Source organism: Euphorbia lathyris, chromosome 5 (genome assembly GCF_963576675.1).
Source record: "Euphorbia lathyris chromosome 5, ddEupLath1.1, whole genome shotgun sequence".
Classification (NCBI taxonomy): Eukaryota; Viridiplantae; Streptophyta; class Magnoliopsida; order Malpighiales; family Euphorbiaceae; genus Euphorbia; species Euphorbia lathyris.
The window spans coordinates 18,010,203-18,029,904 of NC_088914.1; the positions used below are offsets into that span (position 1 = coordinate 18,010,203).

The 19,702-nt window shown below is 34.8% G+C and overlaps 2 protein-coding genes across 2 annotated transcripts; both read left to right on the forward strand.

Moving 5' to 3' along the window:
- Positions 1–369: 369 nt before the first annotated feature.
- LOC136230082 (high affinity nitrate transporter 2.5-like) lies at positions 370–2,424 on the forward strand. Its single transcript, XM_066019021.1, has 2 exons — positions 370–1,693; positions 1,926–2,424. The coding sequence occupies exons 1-2, from the start codon at positions 540–542 to the stop codon at positions 2,290–2,292; spliced, it is 1,521 nt and encodes a 506-aa protein (XP_065875093.1). The 5' UTR covers positions 370–539; the 3' UTR covers positions 2,293–2,424.
- An 8,593-nt stretch (positions 2,425–11,017) lies between these two features.
- On the forward strand, positions 11,018–12,452 carry LOC136229699 (high affinity nitrate transporter 2.5-like). Its single transcript, XM_066018606.1, has 3 exons — positions 11,018–11,835; positions 11,959–12,004; positions 12,080–12,452. The coding sequence occupies exons 1-3, from the start codon at positions 11,139–11,141 to the stop codon at positions 12,450–12,452; spliced, it is 1,116 nt and encodes a 371-aa protein (XP_065874678.1). The 5' UTR covers positions 11,018–11,138.
- The last annotated feature ends 7,250 nt before the right edge of the window (positions 12,453–19,702 follow it).

The window sequence follows — 19,702 nt, forward strand, 5'->3', positions numbered from 1 at the left end:
TTACAACCGAGCAATTAATTAATTATATTTTACACAAATTCAAAAAATTAGCTAAATATTTTATATAATTTGAAAAATCTATCGACACATTTTAAATTTTTTAAGAGATCGAACAAGTTGAAATGGCAAATAATGTATTAAGCCAAAAATAAATAAAAAAATGAACACTAGTTGTTTGGTGAAAAGCAATTAAATTAAAAAAAAAATTGAGGAGGGGTAAATTGGACACTTAGATTCAGTAGAATAAAATAAAGAGATTCCGTTTAAGAAAGTCAATGAATAGTAAATAACTCCGAAGTCAGTGCCACTTGGTTACGTCTCTTTCCTTTTCCCAGTTTTTCTTCAATACTCATCCTCAACTATCAACCTTCTGCTACTAAATCTCTCTGATTACACCACTTTTCAATCCAATCCACGAGACTCGGCGAACCTAAACGCAACCCCACCCTCACCCTCGCCTTTCCCTAACCTTCAAAAGACCTGCAATTCTTAATTCAAGTCAAACCTCAATTCCTTTTTAACCCATCTTCCCTCCTTCAATGTCATCACAAAAAATGGAGAATTCAAGAACGGAAACGGAAGATAAGCAATTCGATCTTCCCGTCGATTCAGAGCACAAAGCAACTGAATTCCGACTATTCTCTAAATCTCCGCCTCATATGCGAGCATTCCATCTCTCTTGGGTTTCTTTCTTTGCCTGCTTCGTATCCACCTTCGCCGCTCCGCCTCTTCTTCCAATCATCCGCGATAACCTTAATCTGACTGCTACAGACATCGGAAATGCCGGAATTGCGTCCGTTTCCGGTGCAGTTTTAGCTCGGGTAGCTATGGGGACTGCTTGCGATCTCTTCGGTCCTCGTCTCGCCTCAGCTTCTCTCATTCTCCTTACTGCTCCAGCAGTTTACTTCACTTCCATCGTTTCTTCCCCAATCTCTTTCCTCCTCGTCCGATTCTTCACCGGCTTCTCCTTAGCGACTTTTGTCTCCACGCAATTCTGGATGAGCTCCATGTTTTCCGCTCCGGTGGTCGGCACAGCCAACGGTGTTGCCGGTGGGTGGGGGAATCTCGGGGGCGGAGCAACGCAATTGATTATGCCGCTCGTTTTTAGCCTTATCCGAGATATCGGAGCAGCGAAATTCACAGCTTGGAGAATATCGTTTTTCATTCCGGCATTGTTTCAAACACTTTCTGCTTTTGCTGTGTTGATGTTCGGCAAAGATTTGCCGGACGGGAACTTCGCTCGGTTAGAGAAATCCGGGGATAAGCATAAAGATAAATTTTCAAACATTTTTTACCATGGATTGAAAAATTACAGAGGGTGGATTTTGGCATTAAGTTATGGGTACTGTTTTGGAGTAGAACTTACCATTGATAATATAATTGCTGAGTATTTTTACGACAGGTTTAATCTGAAATTACATACGGCCGGAATAATTGCGGCAAGTTTCGGGTTGGCAAATATCATATCTCGGCCGGGTGGAGGAATTATATCGGATATGGTCGGAAAAAAGTATGGGATGAGAGGTAGACTTTGGGCTTTATGGATAGTTCAGACATTAGGTGGTGTTTTCTGTATAATTCTCGGAAGAATGTCTTCCTTAAGTGGTTCGGTTGTAACCATGATTGTCTTCTCTTTTCTTTGCCAAGCTGCTTGTGGACTCACATTTGGTGTCGTTCCTTTCGTCTCAAGAAGGTAAATTATTTTCAAATTGTTTTAAAAAGAGAATTTTGTTTTAACACCTTAAAAGTTTCGGGGCTAATCAAACTTTTTAGACAAGTTTAGGGAGGCAACTGATGTATTAAGCCATATGATTATTACACATGATATAAATGCGGAAAAATGATAGTGAATTGTGTATTAAGCCATATGATTATTACATATGATATAAATACGGAAAAATGATAGTGAATTGTGTCTTTATCAGGTCGCTGGGACTAATATCAGGCATGACAGGAGGGGGTGGAAATGTAGGAGCAATGCTTACACAATTGATATTCTTCAAAGGATCAAAATACTCAAAAGAAACAGGGATAACACTTATGGGAATAATGATAATATGTTGCACAATTCCTATATGTTTTATACATTTCCCACAATGGGGTGGAATGTTTTGGGGACCTCGAAAAGTTGTAACCGAAGAAGACTATTACATGTCTGAATGGAGCTCAAAGGAGAAAGAACAAGGTTTACATCTTTCAAGCCTTAAATTTGCTGACAATAGTATAAGAGAAAGAGGTAATAAAAGAGCTGTTTCTGAAGTAGATGTACATACTTCATCGGTTACTGTTTAGTGCCTTAAATTTCAACCTTGTATTGCAATTTTAAATATTATTATAATATTTCAAGTTGCACACATCTTTTTTATACTCATATTTTAAACAACATCACGATGCTACTAATTATTCTGATTTTGGTGGATTAAGAAGTTGATATTTTATTTTATCACATTAGATTTTTGATCATTTATTTTCGGCCATCTTAATTCCTTACTTACTAAATTAGTTAGATATGAACTTTTAATTAAATTAAAAGAGCGATATTCGTCCCTATCTAGAATTGATTTTTTACTGGTATTTTCGTAAAAATAATATTTTTTTTTATTATTTTGACGATCCCTAATACCAAAAAAAAATTAGGAATTATTAAATACGGGGCAATAGAGAATTAAGGTACAACGTATCTCATTCCATCTTCCTTTTGCTCATTTAGCTTAATGTTGATGATGTCCCTTTTGCTTTCATTCAACGAGTGTCAAACCACTATTCCATCTTTTATTGTAATAATTTTTATATATTACATATATAAAAAATTAATTTTTAATTTTAAAAATGTAAAGTTTGAATGTAGAAATGAATAACACTCTGTTTAAGCTCATAATTTACTTTTCTAATCATTAAAGATTTAATAATTAAAGATAAAAGACTAGTGATTTGATGTTTTCAAATGAAAAATGAACTCATATATACTAGAACTCGTCATGGGCCGATGAACCCGCCAGCCTGGTCCGAGCCCAGACCCATTTAGCCGGGTCTAGACACATAAAATTAGTGTCAGGCCCGGTCCGGTCCAAGCCAGATTAAACCGGCCTAGTAAATGGGCGGGCCTGGGCTATGTAAATACCTGGCGGGCCTGGTTCGGCCCGGCCCATCATATATATATATATATATATATATTTATTTATTTATAAATTTAATTATATAAATTTAATTATATAAATTAAATGAGTCCATAAAAACCCTACATATATAAATTTATAGATAATTAAATAAGTAATCAGTATTTACAATTTACAATTAGTTTTCTAAAACTTATTAACTATTTATGTTTATTATTTTTTATTAAAAAAAGTTAGTATTTTATTTTAATTGATTTTTTTAATTTAGATATGGGCTTGGGCGGGCGGGCTTGGAATTCCTTTTTTAAGCCCGAGCCGGCCCGAACCCGAGCCCGACTATATTAGTGTGGGCTTGGGATTATCAGATTTGATCACAAGCCCGACATGCCCGGCCCAACCCGAGGTCTAATATATACTAAAATTAGAATGATCCTAAACCTTAAAATGTTTTTTTTTTTTTTTTGCCTATCTTACTGCCACAAAATTTCAAAAGATATTTCTTTTTGTAAGCATTACTTTTGTTCTTAATATTGCCTTATTTTTTATTTTTATATATGAAGAAAGAAAGCGACAAAACAAATATATGTAAAGTAAATTGAAATTTGGAATTGTTCAACAAAAACTTCAGATTCCATATTCTTGTGTAAATAAAGATGATAACGCTTCCTTATTTTTCGGGATATATTTTTTTTGTAAGCATCACTTTTGTTCTTACCATTGCCTTATTTTTTATTTATATATATGAGGAAAGAAAGCGACAAAACAAATATATGTAAAGCAAATTGAAGTTTGGAATTGTTCAACAAAAACTTCAGATCCATATTCTTGTGTAAATAAAGATGATAACGCTTCCTTATTTTTCGGGATATATTTCTTTTTGTAAACACACTTTTGTTCTTAATATTATCTTATTTTTTATTTATATATATAAAGAAAGAAAGCGACAAAACAAATATATGTAAGGCAAATTGAAGTTTGGAATTGTTCAACAAAAACTTCCGATTTCATATTCTTATGTAAATAAAGATGATAACGCTTCCTTATTTTTCGGGAAAATGAATTCTTTTTGGAGTTTTTTTAGATAAGATTCTACCATATAAAAAAACTAAGAAATCTTTTATTAGAAAACATTTTTTTGGTATGAAATTCATTGGAAAACATTTGAGAAATTAACTTCCAATTAAAATCAATGTTAACATTAATTTACCCTTTTACCTTAATAATTTTTTTTTTGAAAAAAATACAAAAAAGACTTAATATATATGTTGTCGCATGTAACTTACTCAAAACTTGAATTGCTTCCAAATTTTTTAAAAGTTTTAAATGAATCCTATTCTTCTCCAATTAATTTAAATAACTTATTATTTTTTCTAATTACATTCAATAACCTCTTATTTTTATCCAATTCCATTAAATAAACTCATATTTTAATCCAATTACATTTAATAACCCAAAAACTTTAATTATCATATGAACTTTCAAAAATTCCTAATTATTTATCTATTTGGCTTTTTTTAACACGTGACGATCATTTTGACACCAAACTAGGCTTTTCAAATTTCGATAGCGCAGGGCTAAAATTGATCTTGCTTGGAAACTTTAGATTAAATTTGTATCATTTCATACGCTAAGGATAAATCTGCACTTCGCTTAAAACGTTAGAGTTAAATTTAACTCTCATCCCTAAAAATAATCTAAATAACTAAATAAAAATTACAAAAATAATATTTATAAATAAGTTCATTTTTTATTAAAAAAATTATATATTAAAATTTTAAATTATTCTAAGAAATCAAGCTCATAACAAAAAGCATAATAGGGAGAAAGAAAATTATACTTTTGGAAACCGCAGCAAAAATATATGCATAATCAAAATGACTTAAAAAAAAAAGAACAGGATCAGAAAAACTTATTCGAAGAATTCTATTAATGATGGTCAGTCACCTCAATTATGAAGGGTATTAAAGGTATTGAAAGTTGAACAACAGCTGCTAATAAAAAAAACACATATATCTGTTTGTAAATTTTTAAATCACGTGAATTGTTTTTATAAATCAGTCAAACCACAAGTTTTATTTTTATATTTTTCTCTTTATATTATATAGGTTAATTTCAAATAAAAAAATCAATAATTTTATATTTTTACAGATTAATACCTATACTTTTTTGGCTCAAAACAAACCCTGTAGTTTGTTCTAAAAATCAAGATAAATCCTTAAACACTGTTAGATTGCAGGGTATTTTTTAAAATCTTTTTATTTTAACTTTTCCATTGAATTTTCTCCCTCTCACCTCTCTCTACGTGCTTACTAATTATACATCAATTTCATATTTACACCCAGTAGCAGCGGTGCCATGATTTTATGTTAGGAGTTTAGCTCTAGAAAAAAAAAGTTATCGATCTAGATAGGGTGCACTCGAGCCGAACCGAGACCGAATAGGGTCCGGCTCGGCTCGAGCTCGAAGCTTGCCGAGTCTGCAATTTTGAAGCTCAGCTCGAGCTCGATATAGGTTCGGCTCGAGCGGCTCGTTTTGATTTTTTATTTTAGAAAAAACAGTTTTGAATATACTTAATTATATTTGATTAATATTTTATTATCTAATATCAGTCTTCTAATTAAGGAATACCAAATTTAAACGTCTTTTTTTAGTCTAATACAAATTGAATGTCTTTATATTTTTTTAGGATCAATTAAGATAATTTTTTTATTATTATTATTTGTTACATTATAAATTAAATATTAATATATATAGTAGTTAAAAAATCAATCGAGCTCGCTTACGAGCTTTCGAACCAAACCTAAGGAAGCTCGGCTTGGCTCATGAATGTGTCGTGCCAATCTCGAACTCGAACCGAGCTCTATAAAAAAAACTTGTTTGAAGAATTCTATTAATGATGGCCAGTCACCTCAATTGTGAAGGGTATTAAAGGTATTGAAAGTTGAACAACAGCCGCTGATAAAAAAAACACATACCTCCGTTTGTAAACTTTTAAATCACGTGAATTGTTTTTATAAATCGGTCAAATTGAATTAAGGAATACCAAATTTAAACGTCTTTTTTTTAGTCTAATACAAATTGAATGTCTTTATATTTTTTTTTTAGAATCAATTAAGATAATTATTTTTTTTATTATTATTTGTTACATTATAAATTAAATATTGATATATATAGTAATTAAAAAATCAATCGAGCCCGCTCACGAGCTTTCGAACCAAACCTAAGGAAGCTCGGCTTGGCTCATGAATGTCTTGTGCCAATCCCGAACTCGAACCGAGCTCTATCGAGTCGAGTTTTGACCAAACTGAGCTCGGACAGTTTGCGAACCACCCCGATGGTTTGCACCCCTAGATCTATATGCAAAAAAACCTTCACTTTCTGTACGCACAAATTTTTTAAATAAAAATATCAAATTAAACTTATTATATATAATCACATAAATTATAATTTATAAATAAAAAAATATCCTAATAAAAACCTAAATATAAATACTTATTTTAAAAAATCTAAATATAAATATTTATTTTTTGGTAAGAAAGGAAAGGAAAAAAACAAAACCAACAAAAAAAACCTACACCGGGAAAATATAAATATTTATAATTACACAGTGAAGCGGTGAGAAGAAACATAATTTGAATTTGTGCATTTTATAATTTGCCATGTGGAGCCACTTTGCTGTAAAGGGATTGGGTTATTTATTATTTTTAAAACTGGGCTCCCCTCCAAAACGACGTCGGTCTAATTTAAAAAAGGATAAATTTCAAATAAAACCCATATGGTTTCACTAATTTTCAGATAAAGAGCTGCGATTTACTTTTTTTTTTCAAAGTAAGGACTGAGGTTTTCAACTTTAACAAAATAAAGACATTTTCTGTTGATACTATTAAAATCACCTTTGACGACTTCAAAAATGATATATTTTAAGAACTACTAATATTCTAAGTAACTTTAATTCTTCAACTTTTTTTATTTTGAGATTATTTAGATGATGTTTGGTAAAGGGAGAGAAAGTTAATGTTTAGAGAGAGAAAGTTCCAAAAATATGATTTTCGAAAATCGAAAATGTAGTTCCATAGCAAATATGATATTGAACAACTTTAATTCTTGAAAATTTTCATTTTCAGGTCGTTAAATATCGTTTTAATATCATTAATCCAAAAGGTCATTGTTTTATAAAAAAGTGCGAAACCTTAATATTCGTTTTGACAAAAAATAAACTACAGTTCTTTATCTGAAAATTAGTGAAACCATATATGTTTTATTTGAAATTTACTCTTTAAAAAATAAAGGCCTAATATATCACCGGCTCTCTGAACTTGTCCATAATAGTAGATTGACTCCCTGAACTTTGTAAGTGTATCACCAGCTCCCTAAACTTGCTTATTTCGTATCACCAGCTTCCTAAACTTGTCCATAAAAATTGATTAGCTCCCTCAAACTTTGAAAGTGTCTCAACAGCTCCTTAAACTTGCTTATTCCGTAACAATTAAATACAAAAATCATAATACTAACTCGGATTAAGGTGTAAGAATACTCCTAACATTTTGGATCAGGGGTATCTTTCGTTTAACGTCTAAAATGATGCAATTTTACCACTAACATTAGTAGCCAATAGCAAATTTATAAATTTGGTGAATTTTTGAATTTTTTTTGTCTAATTCTTACAAAAATCAGTATATTTTTTTTTTCACATTCCAACATATATTTGTGATTAATTACTGATAAAATGACGCACGTATGAAGTGTAGATGACACGATTCATGACCGAGAAGACAGTTTGATGAATTATTTCTCAAATTAACCCAATTTATCAATGTTAGGTGTAAAATTGCTCTTGGATTCCAATGTTAGGAGTAAAATTGTACTATTTTAGACGTTAGGGGTAAAATTACCCCTGACCCAAAACGTTAGGGGGTATTTTTGCAACTTATTTCGAGTTAGTATTATGATTTTTGTATTTAGTTGTTACAGAATAGACAAGTTTAAGTAGCTGGTGAGATACTTGTAAAGTTCATGAAGCTAATCAATTTTTATGGACAAATTTAGGGAGCTGGTGATACGAAGAGAGCTGGTGATACGAAATAAGTAAGTTTAAAGACCTAGTGATATACTTATAAAGTTCAAAGAGTCAATCTATTATTATGATAAGTTCAGAGAGCTGGTGATGTATTAAGCAAAAAAAAAAAAAAAAAAAATGATTTACTGTTTTATTTAATCCTTTATCTCATCACCTCCTTCAAAGCTTTTGGCCTCTACTCTTGCCGCTTCCTGAAAAATAGGAAGATTTTTTGTTTACAAAATCAATGGCTAAATTATTCATTTATGGTACTGAACTTTACTTATTTTAATATTGTGGCTACTGAACTTCTATTCTTAACTCTATGACTTCTAAAGTTTACATTTTTTAATATTAGTGGTTACTCAAACTAACTCCTCAAAAGTAACCGTTAACGGTCTCAAAATAAAAATATTTAAAAATTAAAGTTATTCTAAAGATTCACTCTCTCTCCTAACCAAACAACACTTAAATGACATCAAAACGAAAATTTTCAAAAATTAAAGTTCTTTAGAATATCATTAACTTTTTTATTTTTTTTTATTTTGAGGTTGTCAATGGTCATTTTAAGATATTAAGTGACTACTCGTATTAAAAAGTGTAGCATTCAGTGACCATAACATTAAAGATTAAAGTTTAACGACTACAATATTAAATAGGTAAAATTCAGTGACCATGGTGTAATTTACTCGAAGATCTTGTTTACAAAATAAATAAATAAATAAAAAGGCTTAATGCATATATACACACCTAAACTTGACAAGTTTTGCCTAATAGCACTCTAAACTTTTAAAATAACCTATTACACATCTAGAGTTGGTTTTAAAAACCTATGACACACATATTAAAAGCCTATCACACACTTATATTTGGCGCATTCGACCTCCAGGACCGTCTCCAGCATTTTGAAGGCCCTAGGCGCATTGTGCATTTTTTTCATATCTAAATCTAATACTATTTTAGAAATAATAAATATTAAATAGTAAAATCAATAAATTATTAACATAAAACTGATTAAAAAAATAACATAAAACTAAGAAATTATTATTCTTCTTGCTTTTGTATATGTAAAATTGAGTTTTCTTTTATATATTTAAAATCAAGTTTCTTCTCACTAGTCATGCGAGAAGCAAGCAAGCAACAAAGTATTAATTTCTGAAAATTAAGCTTGGACGGCTGAACTCAAACCTAATCGCAAGATTCTATGAAAAGAACCACAAGAATTTATCTTCGAGATTAAAAATTGGTTGAGTCGCATATTTATTATGAATTACAAGCTTAAATCACTATTTGAACATCGATTGATCCAAGGAATCTTGTCATTTGTCGCTTTATCTATCTAAAATTTTATCATTTGGCCACTGAACTATCCCAATTGGTGAAATTTCAATCCAATTTGGATGAAAACTTAATAGAATTATTGACATATGATGATATTTTGATAACTAACTAGATTTGATAAATTTTAGTTTAGATATTTGTTTTTTTTTGTTTTAATTTCATTAATTATTTGGGTAAATCAACTTTAAACCGTACGACATGTCAAGCCCATATGTCAAAATATCACCACATATCATAAGGAAACAATTTTGTCAAGATTTAATCAAAATTAAGTACAATTTCATCAATTTGAATAGTTTATGGTCCAAATGTGACCAAATAATAAATTAGTGGCCAAATATTAAAATTTTAGATAAATCAGAGTCTAAATATATAACATTTTATATCAAATTACAAATTGTAATTTATAAATGCATTTCGTCTTGTAATTAAAAAAATAAAAAATTTAAAAATCACTACAATAACAAAATAATAGTTTATACATTGTTTCCAAATATTAAAAAAAGTTCAGAAAAAAATCAGTACATGTGTTGTCAAAAGAAAGAAAGAAAAAATGAACCAACAAATGCTGATCCAAGGAATCATCAAAATTGAGTGAAATTTCATCAATTTAAATAGTTTATGGTCTAAATGTGACCAAATAATAAATTAGTGGCCAAATATTAAAATTTTAAATAAATCAGAGTCTAAATAACATTTTGAACCAAATTACAAATTGTAATTCATAAGTGAATTTCATCTTGTAATTAATTTATAAAAAAATAAAAAATTTAAAAATAACTACAATAAAAAAGTAATAATTTATACATTTGTGTTATGAAAGAAAGTAAGAAAAAATAAGAGAAAATGTGAACAAAAAATGTTAATCTAAGAAATCGAACTCTCACCCTTATAAATATATCAACGATGTCTTTACTATTCAACTAGCAGTATTTTTTGTTATATATCTAAATCTATATACCTTTAAACTATAATTTTTTTTAATAATTATCAAATTTTAAAAAAAATTCCGATCGGAGACCCTAGGCGGCCGTTTAGACGGCCTCCCCCTGGAGCCGGCGACTTCCTACATACAAAATCGTTGATTTTTCATCTTTGACGGATGAGGTGGCATACCGAACGAACTCACGCATGCGCTTTTCTTTTTTTTCCTGTAACATCTATACTATCTTGTTCGTTAAAGACGAAAGATCAACGATTTTGTACGTAGAAGGTCCGAATGAGCCAACTATAGGTGTGTAACAGGTTTTTAAATCCAATTATATGTGTGTGATATATTTTTAAATATGACAAGTTTAAGGGTGTAAATATACATTAAACCGAAAAAAAAAAAAAAAAAAGTCATGCTACTGTCGCAACAAATCCACGTTAGTCTCTTTCCTTTTCCCAGTTTTCCGGCGACCTTCAAAAGAGCTGCTATAAATTCAACTCAAACATGGTTTCCTAATTTCAATTCATTTTTAACATATCTTCACCAAATTAATCTATATGGAGAATTGAAGAATGCAATACGCTCTACCCGTCGATTCAGACCATAAAGCTACTGAATTCCGGCTACTCTCTAAATCTCCGCCACATATGCGAGCATTTCATCAGTTTCCGGTGCTATTTTAGCTCGGATAGCTATGGGAACTGCTTGCGATCTCTTCCGTCCTCGACTTGCCTCAGCTTCTCTGATTCTCCTTACTGCTCCAGCAGTTTACTTCACTTCCATCGTTTCTTCCCCAATTTCTTTCCTCCTTGTCCGATTCTTCACCGGCTTCTCTTTAGCCACTTTTGTCTCCACTCAATTCTGGATGAGCTCGATGTTGTCAGCTCCGGTGGTCGCTACAGCAAACGGTGTTGCTGCAGGGTGGGGGAATCTCGATGGCGGAGCAACACAATTGATTATGCCGCTCGTTTTCAGCCTAATCCGAGATATCGGAGCAGCGAAATTCACAGCTTGGAGAATATCGTTCTTCATCCCGGCATTGTTTCAAACACTTTCTGCGTTTGCTGTGTTGATGTTCGGCAAAGATTTGCCGGACGGGAACTTCGCTCGGTTAGAGAAATCCGGGGATAAACATAAAGATAAATTTTCAAACATTTTTTACCATGGATTGAAAAATTACAGAGGGTGGATTTTGGCATTAAGTTATGGGTACTGTTTTGGAGTAGAACTTACCATTGATAATATAATTGCCGAGTATTTTTATGACAGGTTTAATCTGAAATTACATACGGCCGGAATAATTGCGGCAAGTTTTGGGTTGGCGAATATCATATTTCAGCCGGGTGGAGGAATTATATCGGATATGGTCGGAAAAAAGTATGGGATGAGAGGTAGACTTTGGGCTCTATGGTAGTTCAGACATTAGGTGGTGTTTTCTGTATAATTCTCGAAAGAATGTCTTTCTTAAGTGGTTCGGTTGTAACCAATGATTGTCTTCTCTTTTCTTTGCCAAGCTGCTTGTGGACTCACGTTTGGTGTCGTTCCTTTCGTCTTAAGAAGGTAAATTATTAAGCCATATGATTATTACATATGATATAAATGGGGAAAAATGATAGTGAATTGTGTCTTTATCAGGTCGTTGGGACTAATATCAGGCATGACTGGAGAAGGTGGAAATGTAGGAGCAGTGCATACACAATTGATATTCTTCAAAGGATCAAAATATTCAAAAGAAACATGGATAACACTTATGGGAATAATGATAATATGTTGCACAATTCCTATATGTTTTATACATTTCCCACAATGGGGTGGAATGTTTTGGGGACCTCGAAAAGTTGTAACCGAAGAAGACTATTACATGTCTGAATGGAGCTCAAAGGAGAAAGAACAAGGTTTACATCTTTCAAGCCTTAAATTTGCTGACAATAGTATAAGAGAAAGAGGTAATAAAAGAGTTGTTTCTGAAGTAGATGTACATCATCATACTTCATCGGTTACTGTTTAGTGCCTCAAATTTCAACCTTGTATTACAATTTTAATTATTACTATAATATTTCAAGTTGCACACATCTTTTTTATACTCATATTTTAAACATCACGATGCTACTAAGTATTCTGATTTTGATGGATTAAGACGTTGATATTTTATTTTATCACATTTGATTCATGATCATTTATTTGCGGCCATCTTAATTCTTTATTTACTAAATTAGTTAGATATGAGCATTTAATTCAGATAAAAGAGCGATACTTGTCAGTGTCTAAAATTTATTTTTTACAATTCGAAATAAGATTAACTTAAAAATGGTATTTTTGTAAAAATAATATTCTTTTTTATTATTTCGACGATCTACCAAAGAAAAAGTTTAGGAATTATTAAGTATGGGGTAATAGAGAATTAAGGTAAAATGTATGCTCCTTCCATTTTCTCTCTTTTATGTTTTTTATATAGTAATATTACATATATAAAAAATTAATTTTCAACTTTTTTTTTCTTAGAAGCTCGGGGGGAGGAAAAGGCGAAAGGAGGGATAACCCGATAGGGAACCTGAATCCAAGCCAAACCAACTCACCCGGAGAAATATATAAAAAATAAAAAATGAACAAATACAAAAAGTTTTAAAGAAAGAAACCTAAAAAACACAATCACAATGAACTAAGAGAACCTGTAGGATACTCTATTACAATAGTCATTACTTAATAACTCGTTACAAAACTCAGGAGCACCATGCCACCATTTGAAGGAGTCTGTTGTAGAGCCAAATTTTGCAAGGGCGTCCGCCACCTGATTTCCTTCTCTATATACATGGGAAATGAAAAACTCCATTCTCGAAACTAATGATAAACAATGTAACCAATCATGTCGAAGACTCCATGGTATCACCATAGATTTAGATTTGAAAAGATTCAATACGTATGTAGAATCAACTTTAAGCCAGAGCTGATGCCAACCTCTATCTCAGGCAATAAAGATTGCACGCATTGCACCTCGTAATTCTGCAATAAAAGCATGCGTGTCAAAGAGCGGAAAAGCGAAGCATCCTTTCGGAAAACCACGACCATTACAGAAAACACCCCCAGCTCCCGCCCTGTGACCACTAAAAGAGCCATCTAAACTGACTTTCGTCCAACCGAGACTATGGGCTTGCCAATGAACCTCCACAATGCGAGACGCACGAGGTAAGTTACCCTTGATACCAAGTTGTCTGAAAACGTGAGTGTTAGACTATCGATTAAAAGAAGTACTGGAAATTAATAGACTTGACTCTCTGATGAAACGCCATAGTTGACGAAGCATAACATGTATGTTAGGATTCTGATCCTCAAAACAGACTCGATTTCGCGAAGTTCAGATGATCCAAATGATGCTAGATACGCCGACTCTCCAAAGATCTTTCATTTGTGGGCTGAGTTGTTACCGACAAGTATCAGAAAAAGTTAAATTAATAGTAGTGAAATTAGTTCGCAACCAAAACAGACTACCGAGAGTCGTCCAAAGAGTAGCAGCAAAATGTAAAGTTTTTTATACTGATAACTTTATTCAGTTTATCTACAATCAAACTTTACATTTTTTATAACGATAAAAATATTATATCACGTAAAATTCAATAATTTTTAACACAATAATTTGGGGTGCTAATTTTAACCATGCGGTTTGATATTGTTGAGATTTAGTAACACCGTAGAGCGTCCCTGTGAGGCACCGTTGGGATCCACCGGGGGCACTCTGATGCCTAAGTCAGTAAATTTCTTAAGAGAATAAACTGTAATGACAAAACGAAGCTAAGAAGAGTGTGTAAAAAGTGTACCTCTATTGTCATGCTACAAAGGTATTTATACAAGTTTGAGTGATAACTGTAATAACCTTCTCTTTTAATGAAGAGTAATGCTCTTTCAATGTGTTTTAACTTCATCTTCTAACTTCCGAGTTTTGACAGATTCTCAGTTATCATCAATGCTAGTTAAATGATAACGAGTTACGTCGTCTAATCCTCTGCTTCTTCTAGAAGGGTATTGCCATATGAGGCGAATCCCCTTTGACCCCTTCTTGGGCGGATCCTTGTAAGTAGCCCTGACACGACATCGTATTCCTGTTATGTGCTATGTGGTGGATCATCGGAAGGAATGCTTAAGACGACGTCGTATCTTTATCTGTTCGCCATATATATCTTGAAGGTGGGTATTTTCTCTCTTTAAGCCCTCTTTGCTAGGGAATATCTCCAACTTAGTCCTTCACATTTCATGGCGGATGTTATCAGAAGCCCCCCCTAAATGGTCTTTTAAGTTCTTTAGGACTTCTCAGCTTCCTCGCATGCTATTAGCATTTATTGTTCCTGACAGGTGCCTTTATCTAGGCCAATGACGTTCTTATAGGTGGCTGTCCTCGACACAGTTTTCAAAACTATTTAATCATTTCACTAAATAGAGAGAGCTTTCCTTTCAACTTCTATCACTTTTACCATTACTTTCTATGGTTTTCTTCAGCCATCCTCAGAAGCTTTTCCTCTCTTCTTCGATTTTTCATGTAAGTTCATCTTTTTACTGTAGTTTCTCCATTCTTCCTTTGAATTTCAGTTTGCTTTAATGCTTCTTTCCTCCTCTACCTCCTCTTCCGAGAGAACTTCGAGTTTGAATTGGAACTATTCCCTAGCTCCCTCTTCGTTTCGTATTCCTACTGCATCCATGAAAACCCAAAATCCTACTTCTGGAGAGGAAGCGAGTTCTTCTGCTCCTAAAAAGAAAGGGGCAAAGGCCCCTAAAATGGAAGTAACTTCTTCCAGTTTTAGCTTTTCCCTTTTGATAACCCTTCAGTCCCTATATCATTGGCTCCGAGCAGCTTCTTGTATGGTTCCCACGCCTTATCAAAGACCTGCATCCCCTCCTAGGGGTTATTTTACAGTTTACCAAAGCCATATCGAGAGGGGCTTTAGTTATCCAGTCCCTAAGATGATTGGGGACATTCTCGAATTTTTCCTCATCCCTATTTGTCAACTACATCCAAATGGTTGGTTAGATTTAATATTAGATACTTACTTGGCGGCGAATCTGGGCTTAATTCTGAGCCCTCGCCTTTTCCGAACTCTTCACACCATATCCAAGCGCGGGGTGGAAAGTCACCTTACTTTTTCCAAATTAAAAAGGGTACTCACCTTTTCATAGCAAGATGTCAAACGTCCACCGTTGGGAGCAAAGATTTTTCTTTGTGAAGATAGTGGAGGGCGTACCTCTTAGATTTCCTGCCGCATGGCACTATAATCCAAAAGAAAGGGCGAATCAAAAGTTTTACCTTACCAAGGAGGAGAAGAGTACCCTGCGGATCCTTCGGTCCCTCAAGCATGATTTTTGGACGTATGACCAGGCTTTGACTATTATGAAATCTGGCGAACCTCTGGCAACAATGCGGGACGGAGAGATTCGCTACAATAATTTCTACGCTTTTGAAGGTATCTTCTTTTTTGATTCGCCTTATTGACTTGTTTTTGTTCTTCGCCCCTTCTTGCAGGGGGAGAATTAACGCCAAGGATGTTATTGCAGAGAGGTGTAAGCTTCAAGCAGCTCTGATTGCCCAGGAGAAGGCGAACAATGCGCTCAGCAATAAGGACAGGAAGCGTCCTGCAACCTCCGGAGCTCAATCCCCTCCTTCTTCGAAAAAGGCCCGGGTGGCCAGTCCTCAGGTGTAGGCTTCACAAGCTGGTGAGCCGGATCAGCAGATGGTTCCGGTTAAGACTCCCAAAGTCTCCCTATTCTCTTTTTCCTTTTCTCAGGTACGCCTTTTCTTTCTATATATTTTTTATAGGGAATTTTGAAATTTTACCTTTGTCTTTAATCTGTTCTTCCAACTTTCAGTCCTCGAAGCCTGATCTTGGGGGCTATTGGCTATCCACTTATGGTCCGGGATTGGTCCTGGCTTTGGAGCACATAATGCATGACATTGAAGAAGCCATTGGCAAGCTCCCTGTTGTTCTGGAGACAAGGGCCAAATACAAGACCTTATCTCACCTTAAAATGATCAAGCGTCGGGCTCTGGCGGTAAGTGTTATTTCTGACTTTGACATATTTTTGTGATTTTCTTTTCTAACTTACTCTTTCTTTCATTATCTATCTCAGACTATTGATCACTGAAAATGCTGTGGAGGCGGACCTTGTCGTGAATGTAGTGAGTGAAGCTCGCCTCAAGGAGCTAGAGGATGAGGCCTCTCTCGCCAGATCCAATGCCCGGGCAGCAAGTGCTTTGGCGGATGGTTTAAAGGAGAAACTTGCTGACCTGGAGAAGAAGCTAGAAGAGAAGACTACAGAAGCTGCCCGGTTGTCTGAGGAGCTGAAGGCGGAGCAAGAGAGGCAGGAGAAGTATTGGGAACGCTTGGAGGGAGCTTGTGGACTCCGCGCCTACTATTACGGTGAGCGCATCCTGGCGGCTCTTTTGCGAGACTTTCCAGATGCTGGCCTCGACGACCCCCAAGTGGAGGTGCCTTCCGAGAATGAGGCAGTTCACTATGCTTCCTTGGTGGATGCTAGGGCGGTCATCTTCAAAGAAGCTTTGGCTCCCCCGTCTATACCAAAGAAGAGTGAAGGGATCATTGATCTGGATGATATCGTTCAGGACACGGAGGACGTTTTGGAGGATGGCGACACTGCTCCTAGTGAGAATCTCCCTAAGGCGGATGAGCAAACAAAAAGCAATCATGATTCTGTCCCTGAGCTTACGTCGAAGCCCACCGAGGCTAATCCCAACTCCTCTCCTCTTGATGATAATATTAATGACCTTACTGTTTAGGGTCTCTTTTTTATGTAAAAATGCTACAATATCTTTTTGCACATTAAATATTTCTTTTGCTTCTTCTTGAGGAGTTTTTGTTTTTGGACGTATGCCTTTTACTTTTAAGCATTTACTTAGTTATATGCTTTCTGAGAGAGACATAAGTGCCTAGACTTACTCTTTGGACTGCTTTTTAAGTATACCAATTTCTGAACTTTTCCGAAAACTTCTTCTATATTTTTTCAAGTTTTCAAACTTCTTCTGAATTTTCTCAAGTTTTCAAACTTCTTCTGAATTTTCTCAAGTTTTCAAACTTCTTCTGAATTTTCCAAGTTTTCAAACTTCTTCCACATATTCCGGGGTAGGTGGCTAGCCGTCCCCCGGTAAGCTTTTGTGCTAAGCTTTTAAAGATTTCCTTTGCGCAGGACAATCCACCCATTAATAGGATATCTAAATGACCACTTCACAACAAAGAAGTGTCTATCCATCGCGGGACATTCATAATTTAGGATCCGCCTTATGAAGGGACTTTTAAAAGATTCTTTCACGGGGAAGAGAATCTGCCCTGATATGGAGGGACTTCGCATAAAATCTCCTACAGGAGAAACAATGGAGAACGTTCAATGGAGAACTCACCCTATAGAGAATGAACAATCTATGCCTTCCCTCTTGGTTAGAAGACATTTATGTATTATATGCTAAAAAAGAAACATTCAAGAAAAAATCAACTTTAACTTTAACAACAATTCCTTTATTTAAGCAAGAAATGCTTGCCTTTATTACAATGATGAATAGCCTCCCTTATGAGCCTCATTAAAACCTTATAACAAGAAAAAATCCATTGGGAAAAAATCTTATTCTAAGGAAAAAGAGTACTCAAGGCCCTTTTCATTCTACTTCTGAAAGTATTTGCGGAGATTCTGGATGTTCCAAGTTCTTGGTATCTCTGTTCCATCCATCTCCTCGAGCTTGAAGGTGGCAGCTCCAATTTTAACCGCTACATGGTATGGTCCCATCAAGGTTACGCCTAACTTGCCCTTTCCATCTGCCGACTGGATTTTATCCGCCTTCTTCAGGACTAAATCCCCTTTATTTAGCTCCATTAGGCGAGCATTTTTGTTGTGATATGAGGCGATTCGCTGTTTATAGGCGGCTATTTTTATAGAAGCTCTATCTCTCTTCGTCTTAAGATCATCCAGGCTTTGTCTAAGCCTTTCTTCATTCTGCTGCTCACAATAAAAGGAGACTCGCCCACTCGGATTTTTGATTTCGATGGGGAGAACTGCTTTGACACCGTAGGTAAGAGAGAATGGAATTTCCCCAGTCGCCACCCTAGGGGTTGTACGGTACGCCCATAAGACCGACATCAATTCATCCACCCAGCATTTCTTCTTTTCTCCCAATCTTTTCTTAATCCCTTTAACAAGCATACGATTTGTAACCTCAGTCATCCCGTTTGATTGTGGATAGTAAATGAAGGTGAAATTGTTGGTGATCCCCCAATCTGAGCAGTATTTCTTGAACTCCTCACAATTGAACTGTGTCCCATTATCCGTGATGATCGTATGGGGTATGCCAAATCTTCCGATAATGTTGCCGTGGAGGAAATCTATCATTCGCCTGGCAGTGATAATTGAAACAGGTTCAGCCTCCGCCCATTTGGTGAAGTGATCTACCGCCACTATTATGAACTTGTATTGTCTTTTAGTAGGCGGGAAGGGCCCTACTATATCAATGCCCCAGGTGGCGAATGGCCAGCCTTTTACGATTGGTCTTTGAAGCGCCTTGTGTACATATGTTTCATTTGCGTGAATTTGACAATTGTGGCACTCGCTCACCATTCTCTTGGCATCCTTCTCTGCTGTGGGCCAATAATATCCTGCTAATCTTGCCTTCCTAAAAATTGTATCATGTGCTTCGTGTGCTCCACATATCCCTTCATGTAATTCCCATAAGGCGTCCTGTCCTTCATCTGTAGTGATACATTTTGACCATGGTTGGCTAAAGGACTTTTTGTATAATTGATCTTCGACAATAGCATAGTGGGCAGCTCTCTTAACTATCTTCTTGGCATGATTCCTATCTTCAGGCAGGGTTCCTTCTTCCAGGTATTGTACTATGGCGGTTCTCCAATCATTCTTAGCTAGTTGGACGATCGCCACTTCCTCCTTCTCAAATGCTGGCCTTGTTTTGATTGTAAATGGACATGTGATGTCTCGCCATTGGTTCTTGCTGGAAGCTGCTTTAGCCAGCTGATCCGCCTCCATATTCGATTCTCGAGGGAATATGCACTATTTCCCACTTCACATCCTTTCCTTCCAACACAGATAGGATCCGCTTTGCTTCTTCCACATATTTGACCAAAGTTTCCTCTTTGACATGGAAATTCTTCATTATCTGATTCACCATCAGCTTTGAATCGCTGTATATCACTATATGCTCCGGTACAATTTCCTTCAACAGTTGTAATCCGAGGATTAGGGCTTCATACTCTGTTG

Coding starts and splice junctions, on each gene's coding strand:
- LOC136230082 (XM_066019021.1), top strand. CDS start 540: ATGTCATCACAAAAAATGGAGAATTCAAGAACGGAAACGGAAGATAAG. Junction 1,694..1,925: donor GTTCCTTTCGTCTCAAGAAG/GTAAATTATTTT, acceptor TGTCTTTATCAG/GTCGCTGGGACTAATATCAG.
- LOC136229699 (XM_066018606.1), top strand. CDS start 11,139: ATGGGAACTGCTTGCGATCTCTTCCGTCCTCGACTTGCCTCAGCTTCT. Junction 11,836..11,958: donor AAAAAAGTATGGGATGAGAG/GTAGACTTTGGG, acceptor TTCTTTGCCAAG/CTGCTTGTGGACTCACGTTT. Junction 12,005..12,079: donor GTTCCTTTCGTCTTAAGAAG/GTAAATTATTAA, acceptor TGTCTTTATCAG/GTCGTTGGGACTAATATCAG.